This window comes from Atractosteus spatula, chromosome 17 (genome assembly GCF_055471065.1).
Source record: "Atractosteus spatula isolate fAtrSpa1 chromosome 17, fAtrSpa1.hap1, whole genome shotgun sequence".
Classification (NCBI taxonomy): domain Eukaryota; kingdom Metazoa; phylum Chordata; class Actinopteri; order Semionotiformes; family Lepisosteidae; genus Atractosteus; species Atractosteus spatula.
In genome coordinates this window covers 5,624,096-5,637,695 of record NC_142722.1, presented here as the reverse complement: position 1 = coordinate 5,637,695, position 13,600 = coordinate 5,624,096, and the positions used below count along the sequence as shown (strand labels likewise).

The following is a 13,600-nucleotide window of genomic DNA, read 5'->3' as shown; positions in this document are numbered from 1 at the left end:
AAACATAGGCATACAGCCTCAATTAAAGTGAATAAAACGAAAAGATTTCTGGAGAAACCTTTTGGCTCGTTTTCATGATTTTGTACAGTGACCTCAGCCTTTCTTTCAAGTTAATGAGAAATGTGTGCGCCGCAGTGAAAACACAACTGTCTCAAACTTAGGCTCTCCTGTGTGCCTTCAAGAGTTACATGTTCATCCTTCTGCTGGCTCTGGTCTACTCAACGTAGTACACTAAGACCCCCATATTTTTTCGGCAGTAGCCCCTCATTTGTGGAGTGCTCTACTTGACAGTTCTAAAAATGTAACTTCTGTTGATGTTTTTAAACCTTTGTGTTGACCGTAACGTTCCAGGGGCATCCAAACTCATTCAGAGGCATCGACAGACGATTTTTTCATTTCTTAAATAACCACGAAAACCGAACGTGTTTGCTTGCAGTCTTGCGACTACAACTATAATTAAACTTAAAACAGCTTTCACAGTTGGACGTTAATTTTTTACAAAAACGAAGAAATCGAGAGGAACAGATCAGGCTGTGGGGATATCGGTTGCAGTCATTTGACCTGCTCAGATATAGCTGTGAGAGAAACAGTACTGAATTCGGTATTAAAGACTATTGCCGCCATCTGCAGTCTATACATGGTAGTTCCACAGGACAGGTTATAATCAAAAGGAAGCCATTCGGTTTATACAGAGATAAGCTACTCTTGTATTTATTATTTTATATTATTGATCATTTCATGTTTATGATAGAGCAGCTTCCACAGTCCTCGTTACGTCATCAATTTCACGTTTATAAATACACGGAGTGTAAAATATGTTCTTCTCTGTACAGAGCTGCACTGATCTCAGCCTTCTAAGATCTTCGTTCATTTAGTCCTTTTGACTTTTTTTTTATAAACGACCACCTCAGCTCATGACATTGATCGGCATGCATCTCTCGGACAAAATGCAAACACGAAACTGCTCGACTCAAACTGAGGGATAACGACTCATCTAGCTCCTAATCACAACCGTTCTCCTCTCGCTTTTTTTCGCCTCCACCCCCATCCTCATGGTAAAACCAAAACCTGTTACACTAAAATACTCCACACACATTCGCAAAGCAGCTCATTTTCGATGGCGTCATTCCTCGTGAACAGATGGAGAGTTAATTATTCTCAAGAGACACGAAGCTCCAGACGTTCAGATACCGTGTGACACGTGAAATCGCCTGTGTGTAATTCGTCTATAAAAACTCAAGAGCAGCGTCCTCAGATACTCATTTTACCGCGCGATGATTTCGCTGAACCTCACTGTGCCGTTAGCGGTGGACTTTAATGACGCTGCAGATTATTTAATTTTTATAGCAAATCTACTAATTGCTACCAGTGCTGTTCTAGTGGCTGTCTCGGTTGTGTTGGGTATTATTTTTAAAAAGTCACTTCGAGCTCAAAACAGGTTTATTTTCATGCTGAACACCAGCATCAGTGACACTCTGTCTGGGGTAGGTGGTTACTACATCGGGCTGTTTGATGTGCAGGAGGGCTATCCGTCCAGAAACGGCACCTATTCCATCATGCCTTCGTTATTGGCTGTCAATATTCTGACCATCATGTCTGCACAGGTGGACCGATTCCTTGCTGTAGTTTATCCTTATACTTACAGTCGTTATATAACCAGGACTGTAGTTATAGAAGTTTGTGTTTTCTGCTGGTTTTACACTTATTTCTCATTAACGGTACAGAACCTCGTTACTGTCGAAGTTGCTGCAAAAATAAAGGCTTACGGCACATTGTCGCTCCAGGTAATAATAATCGCGAAAGTGCTGATGAACGTGAAACTGTACCTCATCGCTAAATACCAGATTGCTCGTGAGCCGCCGGGTCCAGAGAGAGACAGCAAGAAAGAGTCCCTGAGACTCATCATCGTGGTGGTAGTCTGCTTCCTGGCGCTCTGGACTCCTCGCTTTTACTACATTATCGTAGTTCAGATGACCGGGTCTAGATACTTGTTCACGAACTGCGCCACAGACCCCTTTATCGTGATGATAAGATTCACTTCAACTTGTACCCCCGGACTGTACATCTGGGGGAGCCCCGCTCTCAGGGAGGCTGTGCTGAAGACGGTGTGGGGGAGAGTCTGTCCTCCACTGAGAAAAAGGTAGGAACTGTATCAAGGAACTGTCCCGTCGAACAGAAAATTGTGAGAACTATATCCTCAGTTGTATTATAAATAAAATTCCTTCTTTGCTCTTTAAGATCCCACACAAAGATGATTTTTCTGTTGTGTAATTGACTACGTAATGGATCTCATAACATTCTCATATGTTTAACTTAATAAAAAGTAACAAATATGACCCCGATATGCAAGTCTTCCCCCGTTTAGTCGTTAGCAGCTCATTTCTCCAAAGACCTAATAAAGACCTAATTTTGTTTTCCAAAAATGCCAGGGCCTTACCCGAACGGTTTGTAATCAAGTCCGGTTGTTCACCATTTGGATAAAGACCGCTTGTTCTCGGTTTTAAGAAGTGTGTGAGTGTGTGAGGAACTAGTTTCAAACTGCGGTTCGCCAGTCAATGTAAAGAGCTGAGCAGCGCTGCTTTTCATGTAGAGTTTGGGGATTATAATGAAGTAAATTATAAAGATAAAATATCAATTTAAAATATAGAAAAATAAACAGAATGATATCCAATCATGCAAAATTTAGATTCATAACCCCCATTGAGTCAGTTTCAATTAAGCAATGAGGTAATGCTGCTTTTGCAGACGGAGTTATTTAGTTCTTTAATGTAAAACATGTTGATACCCTTCTCTCGTTGTCTTTATAAACATAACGTGTCTGAGATAATTTGAGGAGTACAGATTTTGAAATGTGTCTTCTGGAGGGCACGGTGCCGCAGTGTGTTTGAATTATAAAGAGGACAGATCTTCAGGTCCACTCTGAATTTCAGAGATTCAGTTCATTTTATAAAGGAAGGGAGTTATGCACTGATGAAGAGCAGGTTTTAACACAGAGTCCATAGAGGTCTGGACGTATATAACGGTATGAACTCTTCCAAACTGGCACCGGTAAAGAGGTTGAGCACCAGACGCTTCACCTCAGACAAAGTAATCACATCTTCTGACAAGGAATCGCTTTCAGCTCCAGCAGTAGCAGAGAGCCCATCTCTTCTTCAAACGACAGACCGCGACAGTGATCAGGTTGTTGATGCTAAACTGAGAGATAACATGATGAGTACCCTTATAAGGTGAATAAAATACGATTCACAACACACGCAAACATCTATACCGTCTCTCTCACACACACACACGTACTCCCCCTTGCTGACGGTCTTCAGGCAAGACATTTGTTGATGAGTCGAACTGCAACCAAAAAAAACTAAAATATTGGGTAAATAAACTACATAATGAGTGAGATATAACCACGAGAGTGAGGAAGGTCTGCGGCCGCGGAGACTCCTTTCCTTTAACAATCAAACCTGAAACCGGAAACATTGTTCCCAAACACAAGGGAAAAAATCACTCTCTCATCTTTTGGCCAATTTAAAAGCAGACAGATATGCACCTTCTGAAACGGAGTGCGCACAGAACAGCACAATAATCACCCCGGCTGCCAAACTGCTGTTGAAACGCCACCTGAAACCTTATAATCGGGATACAAGATCAAGGCTTCAAATGTTACATGTAAAAATCTTTTCTGTTTTCCAGGACCGTCCCGGATGCAAAAAGTCGCCAAAATAGCCGAATATAACGAAGGGAAACTGAAAACGTCATCGGCGTCATAACTGAACCACACTGTAGAGTCGCGCACCCTGTGAAACCTCAATACGTTTGATGACTTGGGTCAGAATATTTCTGCCGTTTGACCGTTTGATTTTTATTAGAATATTAGACTACTTATCGAGAAACTTTTTTTCATTTAAAAAAAATATTTTAAAGTATTTTTCAAAAATAAATATTCACACGTTATAAATCAGATGGGGTTTGGGAGATGTTTTTATGAATTTCTGTTCTCACCGTGTCTGCTGAAGAGCTCAATCACATGGAAAAACCATTCCGACCACTTTTTATAGTAGTAAAAGCGAATTTAACAAGAATCAGAGACTATTAATTTATCTTCATTTTGATTCCTATCTTTCTGTCTCTCGTTCATCACTCCCAGTGTCTTTTGTGTCTGCAATCTCACCGTTCAGACTCAAACACTCTGTTCAAATAAATTCTTAATTATCTCATCTTTGGAGAAGAAACTACACATGAAGTCAGGAAGGGAGTCATATCGAAAATAAGTGTTACATCTGATTTCTTTTGAAATCCGAACCATATGTTGTCTACCATCTTACTGTGTAGCAGAACAGGATCATTTCACGATGCTATGAAATTTGCCAATTTAAAAAAATTTTGGACGTCTCACACATTGCGATTTTCAAGATGTAAAAATCAAATTAAAAATCGACCTAAGGATTTTGAATTTAAAAATGATTGAGTCTGGTAACAAATCATCAAAGCAGATTTTACTTTGCAAAAGATATATTTGTTTCATCTGAACGGTTCATATTTACACTGCTGTAATTGTTTGCACAGAGCTCGTGTATCTCTTGAATACTCCTAATTGTTCCCGAGCGAAGTTCAACAGACACTTGGGCCGGTTGAAGTGTAATTCACACGATATAAAGGGTTATTGCGCCATCTTGTGTTCATGGGTGGCAGTTCCACAGGATGGAAAGCTCACCTGAAAAAAACCTTACGACAGAACACTAGAAATTATATCTTAGCTTTGAGGGTTACAATAAAGAGGAAGACATTCGATGTTTACAGAAATGAGATTATCATGATCATCTAAGGATATATATAGCCCAGACAGAGACACACCGGAATGACAAAATAGGGACAGGACAGAGGGCGTGACAGCTTCATAATGGAAGATAACGATGAGCAATCTGGTATTTAGCGATGAAGTAAATTAATACTTTATTATTAGTACTGGTGTTTTTCTCTAGAGCCTGATAATTTCTTATAATGCATATCAGGAATGCAAGATCCTTGGTTATATCTACAATTTAAGATATTGTAATGCTACAGGGTTCAGGTGGGCGCCCTTGCCTGCTGCCTGCACAGGTCGGGCGCCCACCGTCGGGGACGCGAACCCGGGCCTCCGGCGTCACTCAACAGGGACCCAGCCTGGTGAGCTAAATAGAGATGACGTCCCGCTCTGGTAAGCCGGCTTTCACACTGAATGGTGGCCTAAGCATTATGCTATTACTCGCCTCATTAATTTGTTAGGACCGATTGCAACAAACTTCACCTTCTCACAATAAGTAAAAAAAATTGATTCTTCTTTACTACATAAAGTATATTTCATTCGAACACTAAATTACTAAACTTCTGTGATTCTTCTTTAAAGAGTACATACCTGTATATCTCTAGAATATAACTAATTGGTCCACAGCGAAGTAGTGAGAGACTTGGCAAGGTGGAGGTTCACCTCTCATGCTGGGCCGCTAACAGTCCACTAGTACAGACAGAAGATACATCTTTAGGAAAACCGCATTTCCTGGTATTTTGGAAGGCGATGACACAGTATGAACAAAATTTTTTCACACAGATATAAATAAAAATAAAAAAGTTAAAAGAGTTTTTGTGTTGAACAACGTTTCAGGGGCATTCAAAGACATTCAGAGACACTGAAAAAAGTTTTTTTTAGTTCTTCAAATTCCTACGAAAACCTAACGTGTGTGCTTGCAGTCTTGCCTTGAACAGAGAACTGCAAACACTCCGTAAAATTAAGCAGGTTGCAATTCTGTCTCCACGGTTACAACTATAATTAAGCTTACAACAGCTTTCATAGTTAGACGTTGTTTTTTACAAAAAAAACTACGAAACCGAGAAGAACAGATCAGGCTGTAGGAATATCAATTACAGTCCAGTCATTTTTGACCTGCTCAGCTACAGCCGTCTGAATCCTTGAGAGAAACAATACTGCACCCGGTCTTAAAGATTATTGGCGCCATCTTCTGTTCATACATGGTAGTTGTACAGGACTGGCTGCACCCTTGACATCAATTAAATCATTAGAATCACGACTGAAGAAAATTCAACCTGTGACAGAATAATATAGAGTACACGATTTTTTTGCTCAACAACATAGAGGTGATAATCGAGAGGAAGTCATTCGGTATGAACAGAGATGAGCTCGGGATAAATCATTTTAATTATTTCATGTTAATGATACAGCAGCTTATACTGTCCTCTCTACGTCATCAAAAACACGTTAATAACTACACTCCGTGTTAATAGACTCCTCTCTGTACAGAGCGGCACTGATTGAAGTTCTCTGTTCATTCAGTCATTTTGACTTTGTTATTAACGACCACCTCAGCTCATGACATTGATCGGTATGCAACTGTCAGATAAAATGCAAACAACTTGAAACAAAGAAATAACTCATCCAGCTGCTTCTAATCACAATCGTAACCGACTTCTGTTTAAACACAGAAGACTTTTATGTGACTCAGCGCTCACACACATCTCCTCTCGCTCTTTTCCGCCTCCACCCCCATCTCCACCTGTGCAGTTTCCCCTTGGTGAACTCCTCTGTCTTAATGGGGAGTCCAGCCTCCTCGTCCTGTGGCCAGGCGGCTGCATATTAACCAAACGGGTAAAACCAAAACCTATTACACTAAAATACTCCACATACATTCGCAAAGCAGCTCATTCTCCGATGGCGTCATTCCTCGTGAACAGATGGAGCTTTAGTTATTCTCATGAGACACGAAGCCCCAGACGTTCAGATACCGTGTGACACGTGAAATCTCCTGTGTGTAATTCGCCTATGAAAACTCAAGAGCAGCGTCCTCAGATACTCATTTTACCGCGCGATGATTTCGCTGAACCTCACTGTGCCGTTAGCGGTGGACTTTAATGAACCTGTAGATTATTTCATTTTTATAACAAACCTACTAATTGCTACCAGTTCTGTTCTCGTGGCTGTCTCGGTTGTGTTGGGTATTATTTGTAAAAACTCACTTCGAGCTCAAAACAGATTTATTTTCATGCTGAACACAAGTATATGCGACACTCTGTCTGGGGTAGGTGGTTACTACATCGGACTGTTTGATGTGCAGGAGGGCTATCCGTCCAAAAACGGCACCTATTCCATCGTGCCTTCGCTACTGGCTGTCAATATTCTGACCATCATGTCTGCACAGGTGGATCGATTCCTTGCTGTAGTTTATCCTTATGCTTACAGTCGTTATATAACCAGGACTGTCGTTATAGGAGTTTGTGTTTTCTGCTGGTTTTACACTTATTTCTCATTAACGGTACTGAACCTCGTTGCTGTCGAAGTTGCTGCAAAAATAAACGCTTACGGCACATTGTCACTCCAGGCAATAATATTCGCGAAAGTGCTGATGAACGTGAAACTGTACCTCATCGCTAAATACCAGATTGCTCGGGAGCCGCCGGGTCCAGAGAGAGACAGCAAGAAAGAGTCCCTGAGACTCATCATCGTGGTGGTAGTCTGTTTCCTGGCGCTCTGGACTCCTGATTTTTACTACATTATCTTGGTTCAGATGACCGCATCAAGATACATGTTCGAGAACTGCGCCACAGACCCTTTCAGCATGATGATAAGGTTCACTTCAACTTGTACCCCTGGACTGTACATCTGGGGGAGCCCCGCTCTCAGGGAGGCTGTGCTGAAGACGGTGTGGGGGAGAGTCTGTCCTCCACTGAGAAAATAAAGGTAAGAACTGTATCAAGGAACTGTCCCGTCGAACAGAAAATTGTGAGAACTATATTCTCAGCTGTATTATAAATAAAATTCCTTCGTTGCTCTTTGAGATCTCACACAAATATGATTTTTCAGTTCCGTAATTGACTGCGTAATGGGTCTCATAACATTCTTATATGTTTAACTTAATAAAAAGTAAAATAAAAATAATAAAAACGCCAGTCTTCCCGCTTAGTCGCTAGCAGCTCATTTCACCAAAGACCTCATCCAGCCGTTTTGTAAAAATGCCAGGGCATCACCCGAACGCTTTGTAATCATGTCCGGGTGTTCCACACTCCCACAACCATTTGGATAAAGACCGCTTGTTCTCGGTTTTAAGAAGTGTATGAGTGTGAGGAACTAGTTTCAAACCGCGGTTCGCCAGTCAATGTAAAGAACTGAGCAGCGCTGCTTTTCATGTAGAGTTTGGGTATTATGATGACGTAAATTATGAAGATAATATATTAATTTAAAATATAGAAAAATAAACAGAATGATATCCAATCATGCAAAAATTAGATTGATAACTCCCATTGAGGCACTTTCAATTAAGCAATGAACCAATGCTGATTTTGCAGACGGAGTCATTTAGTTCTTTAATGAAAAACATGTTGATACCCTTCTCTCGTTGTCTTTATAAACATAACATGTCTGAGATAATTTGAGGAGTACAGATTTTGAAATGTGTCTTCTGGAGGGCACGGTGCCGCAGTGTGTTTGAATTATAAAGAGGACAGATCTTCAGGTCCACTCTGAATTTCAGAGATTCAGTTCATTTTATAAAGGAAGGGAGTTATGCACTGATGAAGAGCAGGTTTTAACACAGAGTCCATAGAGGTCTGGACGTATATAACGCTATGAACTCTTCCAAACTGGCACCGGTAAAGAGGTTGAGCACCAGACGCTTCACCTCAGACAAAGTAATCACATCTTCTGACAAGGAATCACTGTCAGCCCCAGCAGTAGCAGAGAGACCATCTCGTCTTCAAACGCCAGACCGCGACAGTGATCTTGTTGTTATTGTTAAACAATTAAAGATAAAATGATGAGTACCCTCATAAGGTGAATAAAATAGGATTCCGAACACACACAGACACCTATACCGTCTCTCTCACACACACACACGTACTCCCCCTTGCTGATGGTCTTCAGGCAAGACATTTTTGGTACAGTATATGAGTCGGACTGCAACCAAAGAAACTAAAATATTGGGTAAATAAACTACATAATGAGCGATATATAACCACGAGAGTGAGGAAGGTCTGCGGCCGCGGAGACTCCTTTCCTTTGACAACCAAACTTGAAACTGGAAAAATTGTTCCCAAACACAAGGGAAAAAAATCACTCTCTCATCTTTTGGCCAATTAAAAAGCAAACAGATATGCACCTTCTGAAACGGAGTGCGCACAGAACAGCACAATAATCACCCCGGCTGCCAAACTGCTGTTGAAACGCCACCTGAAACCTTATAATCGGGATACAAGATCAAGGCTTAAAATGTTACATGTAATTTTTTTTTTCTGTTTTCCAGGACCGTCCCGAATGCAAAAAGTCCCCAAAATAGCCGAATATAACGAAGGGAAACTGATGACCTCATCGGCGTCATAACTGAACCACACTGTAGAGTCGCGCACCCTGTGAAACCTCAATACGTTTGATGACTTGGGTCAGAATATTTCTGCCGTTTGAACATTTGATTTTCATTAGAATATTAGACTACGTATCGAGAAACTTTTTTTTTATTTTTCAAAAATAAATATTTACACGTTATAAATCAGATGTGGTTTGGGAGATGTTTTTGTGAATTTCTGTTCTCACCGTGTCTGCTGAAGAGCTCAATCACATGGAAAACCCTCTCCTACCACTTTTTATAGTAGTAAAAGAGAATTTAACAAGAATCGTAGACTATTAATTTATCTTCATTTTGATTCCTATCTTTCTGTCTCTCGTTCGTCACTCCCAGTGTCTTTTGTGTCTGGAATCTCACCGTTCAGACTCAAACTGTTCAATCACACTCTTAATTATCTCAGCTTTGGAGATGAAACTACACATGAAGTCATATCAAAAATAATTGTTACATCTGATTTCTTTTGAAATCTGAACCATATGTTGTCTACCATCTTACTGTGTAGCAGAACAGGATCATTTCACGATGCTATGAAATTTGCCAATTGGAAAACTTGTCGACGTCTCAAACGAGAATTTTATCTTTTTCAAGATAAAATTTAAAAATAAAATTAGAAATCGACCTAAGGGTTTTGAATTTAAAAATGATTACGTGTGGTAACAAATCATCAAAGCAAATTTTACTTTGCAAAGTATATATTTGTTTCATCTGAACGGTTCATATTTACACTGCTGTAATTGTTTCCACAGAGCTCGTGTATCTCTTGAATACACCTAATTGTTCCCCAGCGAAGTTCAACCCACAGACACTTGGGCCAGTTGAAGTGTAATTCACACGATATAAAGGGTTATTGCGCCATCTTGTGTTCATGATTATGCAGTTCCACAGGATGGAAAGCTCACCGGAAAAACAAACAAACCTTACGACAGAACACTAGAAATTATATCTTAGCTTTGAGGGTTACAATAAAGAGGAAGACATTCGATGTTTACAGAAATGAGATTACCATGATCATCTAAGTTCACTATTAATTTACCTTCATTTTGATTCCTGCCTTTTCTGTAGCTCTCTGTCTGTTTTTTTACATCACATTCTTTTATTAGCTCAACTTCACAGAGGGAACTACACACGGTGTCAGGAAGCTAATCGTAACGAAAATAAGTCTTAGATGTGTCTTTTGACATTCTACCCATATCCGTTGTCTAACATCTTGTTCTGGGTCAGAACTTAATCATTTCAAAATGCCATTGACCGTAAAATCTGCCAATTGAAATAATTGTGGACTTTTCGGAAAAGGCTATTCCAAAGACATTTGTTGTGGGGGAGGAGGGGGACGTCTCCCATTCGTCCCAGCAGATCTCTAACACTAATTTTAAAGATATAAAAGTAAAATTAAATTCTGACCACCAGCATGTCTGAAACTTTCTCCAGATTTGGCAGTTACTACATAGGATTCTTTGATGTGCAGGAGGGCTATCCGTCCAGGAATGGCACCTATTACATAGTGCCTTTGCTACCGGGTATCAATAATCTGACCATCTTAATTGCACCTTGTACTAATTAACCAATAATAATCACGACAGTACTGTTGAAACTGATGAAACTGTACATCATCTCTAAATACTAGATTTCGTGTGAGCCTCCGGGTCCAGAGAGAGACAGCAAGAAAGAGTCCCTGAGACTCATCGTCGTGGTGGTAGTCTGCTTCCTGGTGCTCTGGACTCCTGACTGTTACACAATTACCGCAGTTGAGTTGACCAGATACAGATACTTGTTCAAGAACAGCACGAGAGACCTTGTGACCATGAAGCTAAGGTTCACTTCAACCTGTACCCCTGGGCTGTACATCTGGGGGAGACCCGCTCTCAGGGAGGCTGTGCTGAACGGGTGTGGGAGATGTCTAGTACTAAGAAAAAGGTATGAAATATATTCGTAGGAATGTTTCATAGCGTTAGCTGTGATTGTAGAACTGTGAAGCAGTTACAGCCCAGTCTGTAGTGCTTTCGTTCTTTTGAGAGAGAGAGAGAGAGAGAGAGAGAGAGAGAGAAGTTCTTTAAAATGGACTTATTGCAAATGAGGGCTCTCACACGCGTGTTCTTCCTGCTTCCTGCCGCTCTGAACTCCTGCCTTTTACTCCAGTGTTGTCTTATTAACTGACCTCATAACTGCCTCCATGAATTGATTTCAGGCCCCGAATTTAGACAAATTCCACATTCTGGGCCGGCGCCAGGGGAACAATCTGTAGGGGGCGTCTGAAACTCTGAGGGGGGCGGAGTGAAATCTCGCAACCATGCCACTGATTAGTGCTTCTGTCACGGATGTTGGAAGGGACAAACCGTGAAATGGCAGGAGAGCATAAAAGACCCTATGCGTAGCGACGGGACGGAGGTTAGCCCGAGCTCAGCTATTCAGGAAATGCCGTATAGAAACCTATGCCCTCAGGCCACGGACGTGGAGTGACCTGGTGCTAGGTGGGTCTCAGGACATCCGAACCTCAATGCTGAGTGAAGAGGAAAGGGTGACCAGGATATATATAGCCCCAGACAGAGACACACCAAAATGACAAGCAAATCACAGGAAACTAGGGACAGGACAGAGTAGGGGTGCCCTCTAGCTGTAGAGGGCGTGACAGCTTCATGATGGAAGATGACGACGAGCAATCTGGAATTTAGCAATGAAGTACAGTTTCACTTTCATTAGTACTGGTGTTTTTCTCTGGAGCCTGATAATTTCTTATACTGCATATCAGGAATGGAAGATCCTTGATTATATCTACAATTTAAGATATTATTTGCCTCATTAATTTGTTAGGACCGATTGCAACAAACTTCGCCTTCTCACAACTAATAAGTCAAAAGAATTGATTTTTCTTTATTATATAAAGTATGTTTCATTCGAACACTGAATTACTAAACTTCTGTGATTGTTTTTTTTACAGAGTACATACCTGTATATCTCTAGAATATAACTAATTGGTCCCCAGCGAAGTAGTGAGACACTTGGGCAGGTTGAGGTTCATCTCTCATGCTGGGCCACTAACAGTCCACTAGTTCAGACAGACAAGATACATCTTTAGGAAAACCGCATTCCCTGGTATTTTGGAAGGCGGTGTATACAGTATGAACAAAATGTTTTCACACCGCAAAATAAAAAAAAAGTTAAAAAAGCTTTTGTGTTTAACGTAACGTTTCAGGGGCATTCAAAGACATTCAGAGGCACTGAAAAAAGTTTTTTTTTAATTCCTCAAATTACTACGAAAACCTAACGTGTGTGGTTGCAGTTTTGCCTTGAACAGAGAACGGCAAACACTCCGTAAAATTAAGCAGTTTGCAATTCTGTCTCCACGGTTACAAATATAATTAAGCTTACAACAGCTTTCATAGTTAGACGTTGTTTTTTACAAAAAAAACTACGAAACCGAGAAGAACAGATCAGGCTGTAGGAATATCAATTACAGTCCAGTCATTTTTGACCTGCTCAGCTACAGCCGTCTGAATCCTTGAGAGAAACAATACTGCACCCGGTCTTAAAGATTATTGGCGCCATCTTCTGTTCATACATGGTAGTTGTACAGGACTGGCTGCTCCCTTGACATCAATTAAATCATTAGAATCACGACTGAAGAAAATTCAACCTGTGACGGAATAATATAGAGTACACGATTTTTTTGCTCAACAACATAGAGGTGATAATCGAGAGGAAGTCATTCGGTATGAACAGAGATGAGCTCGGGATAAATCATTTTAATTATTTCATGTTAATGATACAGCAGCTTCTACTGTCCTCTCTACGTCAAAAACACGTTAATAACTACACTCCGTGTTAATAGACTCCTCTCTGTACAGAGCGGCACTGATTGAAGTTCTCTGTTCATTCAGTCATTTTGACTTTGTTATAAACGACCACCTCAGCTCATGACATTGATCGGTATGCAACTGTCAGATAAAATGCAAACAACTTGAAACAAAGAAATAACTCATCCAGCTGCTTCTAATCACAATCGTTACCGACTTCTGTTTAAACACAGAACGCTTTTATGTGACTCAGCGCTCACACACATCTCCTCTCGCTCTTTTCCGCCTCCTCCCCCATCCCCACCTGTGCAGTTTCCCCTTGGTGAACTCCTCTGTCTTAATGTGGAGTCCAGCCTCCTCGTCCTGTGGCCAGGCGGCTGCATATTAACCAAACGGGTAAAACCAAAACATATTACACTAAAATACTCC

General features: G+C 40.8%; 2 protein-coding genes across 2 annotated transcripts; both read left to right on the top strand.

Moving 5' to 3' along the window:
• The first annotated feature begins 1,274 nt into the window (after positions 1 to 1,274).
• LOC148818914 (uncharacterized) lies at positions 1,275 to 2,144 on the top strand. Its single transcript, XM_088936192.1, has one exon. The coding sequence runs from the start codon at positions 1,275 to 1,277 to the stop codon at positions 2,142 to 2,144; it is 870 nt and encodes a 289-aa protein (XP_088792318.1).
• Positions 2,145 to 6,854: 4,710 nt separating this feature from the next.
• On the top strand, positions 6,855 to 7,721 carry LOC148818913 (G protein-coupled receptor 183-like). Its single transcript, XM_088936193.1, has one exon. It carries the CDS (start codon positions 6,855 to 6,857, stop codon positions 7,719 to 7,721), a length of 867 nt encoding a protein of 288 aa, XP_088792319.1.
• The last annotated feature ends 5,879 nt before the right edge of the window (positions 7,722 to 13,600 follow it).

Coding starts and splice junctions, on each gene's coding strand:
- LOC148818914 (XM_088936192.1), top strand. CDS start 1,275: ATGATTTCGCTGAACCTCACTGTGCCGTTAGCGGTGGACTTTAATGAC.
- LOC148818913 (XM_088936193.1), top strand. CDS start 6,855: ATGATTTCGCTGAACCTCACTGTGCCGTTAGCGGTGGACTTTAATGAA.